This window comes from Trachypithecus francoisi, unplaced genomic scaffold, assembly GCF_009764315.1.
Source record: "Trachypithecus francoisi isolate TF-2019V2 unplaced genomic scaffold, Tfra_2.0 Lachesis_group8, whole genome shotgun sequence".
NCBI lineage: Eukaryota > Metazoa > Chordata > Mammalia > Primates > Cercopithecidae > Trachypithecus > Trachypithecus francoisi.
The window spans coordinates 5260390-5264726 of NW_022681473.1; the positions used below are offsets into that span (position 1 = coordinate 5260390).

The following is a 4337-nucleotide window of genomic DNA, read 5'->3' on the forward strand; positions in this document are numbered from 1 at the left end:
CAAGAGTTGGTAAAGAGTTTTTGTTTGTTTGTTTGTTTTTTGAGACGGAGTCTCGCTCTGTCGCCCAGGTTGCAGTGCAGGGGCCGGATCTCAGCTCACTGCAAGCCCCGCCTCCCGGGTTCCTGCCATTCTCCTGCCTCAGCCTCCTGAGTAGCTGGGACTACAGGCGCCCGCCACCTCGCCCGGCTAGTTTTTTGTATTTTTTTAGTAGAGACGGGGTTTCACCGTGTTAGCCAGGATGGTCTCGATTTCCTGACCTCATGATCTGCCCGTCTCGGCCTCCCAAAGTGCTGGGATTACAGGTTTGAGCCACCGCGCCTGGCCTAAAAAGAGTTTCTTACTTGCCCCATGATCTACCTCCTGGCAGCAATGTCCCCACCTCCTTCTCACATGTGGGCACATATGCATGTGTGCACATGGGGACACACCACAAGGATGCTCACATGCCCCAGGCATCAGGACACGGCTGTCATAAAGCAGCCTGCACACTCCCATGTTAGCCTCGCTGGGGCTAGTAGTGCCACACAAGGCCAGCCTCCCCTGGCACCTTGTCCTAAGCTGGGCAAGGGCAGGACCTGGAGATCCCCAGGGAAGCAGGAGGAGAGGATATCGCTGAGCCTTTCTCACCTGCCCACCTGCTCTGCCATCTGGTCTGACCCAGCTCTCGCAGAGCTCCTCCCCCACCCCTCTGCCTCCCTCCATTCCTCTCCCCAGAGGCCTCTGTGTGGACCAAGATCCCCACAGACCCTGTGATCAGGGAATTGAATACTTGCAACAGCTTTCGTTCCTTTTAGGAGGATGGGAAATATTCTTTCAAGCAGACCCCCTTATGGGAAGTGCAATAATACACAGCCTCGACTACCACCCAAGGTCTTGAGTAAAAGCAGGAAGCAAGCAGCTCATTTCTGAGCAAATGGTGAGGCTGGAAACTAGAGTGGTCTGGACTTTGGAGGCCTAAACGTTATGCAATCTGGAGGGCTTGTTTAAGAAAAATAACACCAAATTACAGCTACAAAGTGCAAAAAAAACATCATTTAGAAAGAAATGACAAATTTGTAAAAAGCTGAACAAACCATAAATATCAAATCAAAAAAATAGCATATGATTCCATGAGTAAGTAACTGCCTCAGTCGCCTCTACAATACCCTTTTCCTACATTTTTTTGGGGGGCTGCATATTCTTTGATGGCTTCTTTGTATGACAATGATTTTGTAATATGATTTTCCACAGAGAGAATAAAAGATGCTTCTGTCTGTCCTCCAGTACATGTTTTTTGTTTGTCTGTTTTGTTTAAAAGTAGTTTGTTTACTTTTGATGTCTTAGGGAAATTTATTTCAATTGCATGGGTTGTTATTGGCAAGGCCATATCTGAAATGTCCTCTACAATTTCTTGCCTGGACTGGGTATCTGTAAGAGACTCCAGTTCTTTGACATCATTCATGCTCCTGATGACCACAGTTGGGCAACCAGGTCAACTGAGCCAGGCCCTCATTCCATCCGGTCCTAAAGGGAAGCGATGGCCGTGAAGCCTGGGCACCATGGCCCTGAGCAGGAAGCACAGCAGTGACTCCTTCATCTTCCTCCTTGGAGTCAAGAGAGAGAGTCAGTGACCCATGAGGTCCACCTACCAGGTTGCCACAGCCCACAGCCCCATCCACAACCAAGGAGCATCCTTCAGCACAGGGGCAGGGAAGCCCACACTGAACTGTGGGATGGACCCATGCAAACCAAGGGCCTGGAACTTCAGCGTCATTATCTTCATTGACAATCTGGTGGTGCCTCCTACAAATGCCCTGAGGCTCAGCCCCCAAAGACTCCTCCAGTTTTCCCTTCCCACAGCCTGGCCCCCAGCTGAGGTCAGAGAGGCAGGCCCATGCTTGACACCCAAGGCTGGGCTGAATGTTCTGCTGGAAAGAGGACAGAGGGTGAACAGAAGAAAGGCATCCAGGGGAGGGTTGTGGCCATGCCCACAGGCCCCTGAATTTCGAAGAACAGTCATTCACAGCCCTAATTTAGGCCTTCAAAACCTGCAAGTCCAGACATTCTCATGCAGAGGTGCTCAGTCCAATGGTTGGGGACACAGAGACCTCATTGCAATGCAAGTGTTTCTCCTGGGTCTTTAAGAGAATGTGAGTGGGGCAAGGGCAACCCCACTCCCAGCAGCCTTTGCTAAGCACCAGGGAGGATATTTACACCAGCTGTGGGAATTGGTAAAGGCGCCAATTTTATGGATGTGGGAGAAGCTGCCCATCCCTAAACTCCCTAATTCAGCCCCCTGCCCTGCCCTGCCCCCATCACACACACACTGATCCCACAAATTCTGCCATCACTGGGAAAAGCCAAATGTCTGGGCCAAACTGTGGTTCAACCTTACTCCCAAGGAAAGACTGTTGCCCTAGAAGGATAAGAACGGGGCTGAGGAGATCACCAGAAGGGGACAGAGGGCTCAGCTTTGCTCAGACACAAACTTGCCCTGTACTTCTGGAAAGTTCTCTACTACCCCAAGCCTTGATTTCTTCATCTGTAAAATGAGTGTGCAAGAAGACAACATCTCCGGATCGTGCCCAGCTCCACAGAGGTAAGACAGAGCCAATCTTAACAAAGCCACAGCCAGGATCACCTGTGTCAGCAACCAGCAGGTGCATGTTCCCCCAGCCTTGGACTCAGGCCACCCCTTTGGGCTGAGATTTCAAAACTCTGCCCCTGGTTTACCTCATCCTTATTCAGTACCCAAAACTCCATCTGTAATCCCAGCACTTTGGGAGGCCGAGGCGGGCGGATCACGAAGTCAGGAGATCGAGACCATCCTGGCCAACTTGGTGAAACTCCGTCTCTACTAAAAATACAAAAATTAGCTGGGCGTGGTGGCATGCGCCTGTAATCCCAGCTATTCGGGAGGCTGAGGCACAGACCACTTGCTGTACCCCGGGTAGGTGGTGGGCTAGCTCTATTCCAGAGGCATGTTCACTGTTTCTACCCACAGGAAATGCTCTAGGCCTCGCCCCCATCCCCCTGGGCTTGGACACAGACGCCTTTCTCTAGGAGGCCTTTCTTTGCAACTGTGCCCAAGGAGACCCTAAGCCTCAGTTTCCTCTGCTGTAAAATGGGGACATTTGGAAGAACTGGGCTCATGTAATCTCATGCCATCCTACATCAAAGAGGTGGCAAGATATTTACCTTATTTTGTTTTCCTTTTTTTTTAAGAAGGAGTCCTGCCCTTTCCGCTCGGTTGTCTTCCTGTGCAGGAGCCGCAGGGCCGTAGGCAGCCATGGCGCCTAGCCGGAATGGCATGATCTTGAAGCCCCACTTCCACAAGGACTGGCAGCGGCGCGTCGCCACGTGGTTCAACCAGCCGGCCCGGAAGATCCGCAGACGCAAGGCCCGGGAAGCCAAGGCGCGCCGCATCGCCCCGCGCCCCGCGTCGGGGCCCATCCGGCCCATCGTGCGCTGCCCCATGGTTCGGAACCACATGAAGGTGCGCGCTGGCCGCGGCTGCAGCCTGGAGGAGCTCAGGGTGGCCGGCATTCACAAGAAGGTGGCCCGGACCATCGGCACTTCTGTGGATCCGAGGAGGCGGAACAAGTCCACGGAGTCCCTGCAGGCCAACGTGCAGCGGCTGAAGGAGCCCCGCTCCAAACTCATCCTCTTCCCCAGGAAGCCCTCGGCCCCCAAGAAGGGAGACAGTTCTGCTGAAGAACTGGAACTGGCCACCCAGCTGACGGGACCAGTCATGCCCATCCGGAATGTCTATAAGAAGGAGAAAGCTCGAGTCATTACTGAGGAGGAGAAGAATTTCAAAGCCTTTGCTAGTCTCCGCAGGGCCTGTGCCAACGCCCAACTCTTCGGCATACGGGCAAAAAGAGCCAAGGAGGCCACAGAACAGGATGTTGAAAAGAAAAAATAAAGCCCTCTTGGGGACTTGTCATCAGTCAGCAGTCAAAAAAAAAAAAAAAAAAAGAAGGAGTCCTGCTCTGTCACCAGGCTGGAGTGCAGTGGCGTGATCTTGGCTCACTGCAACCTCCATCTCCCTGGTTCAAGCGATTCTCTTGCCTCAGCCTCCTGAATAGCTGGGATTACAGGCGCATGCCACCACACCCAGCGAATTTTTGTATTTTTAGTAGAGACGGAGTTTCACCAAGTTGGCCAGGATGGTCTCGATCTCCTGACTTCGTGATCTGCCCGCCTCGGCCTCCCAAAGTGCTGGGATTACAGGCGTGAGTCACCGCGCCCAGCCAGTTTTCCTCTTTTAACAATGAGTACAAGCTGCCAAATGATCCCAGAGCACACCTGCCTCCTATAGCAGCACATGGCAGGAGCTTTGTCAGTGTTGGTTGGGT

General features: G+C 52.7%; 1 protein-coding gene across 1 annotated transcript; it reads left to right on the forward strand.

Annotated features, from left to right (window-relative positions):
* The first annotated feature begins 3196 nt into the window (after positions 1 to 3196).
* On the forward strand, positions 3197 to 3957 carry LOC117080211 (60S ribosomal protein L13-like). Its single transcript, XM_033205009.1, has one exon. The coding sequence runs from the start codon at positions 3269 to 3271 to the stop codon at positions 3902 to 3904; it is 636 nt and encodes a 211-aa protein (XP_033060900.1). The 5' UTR covers positions 3197 to 3268; the 3' UTR covers positions 3905 to 3957.
* Positions 3958 to 4337: the final 380 nt, after the last annotated feature.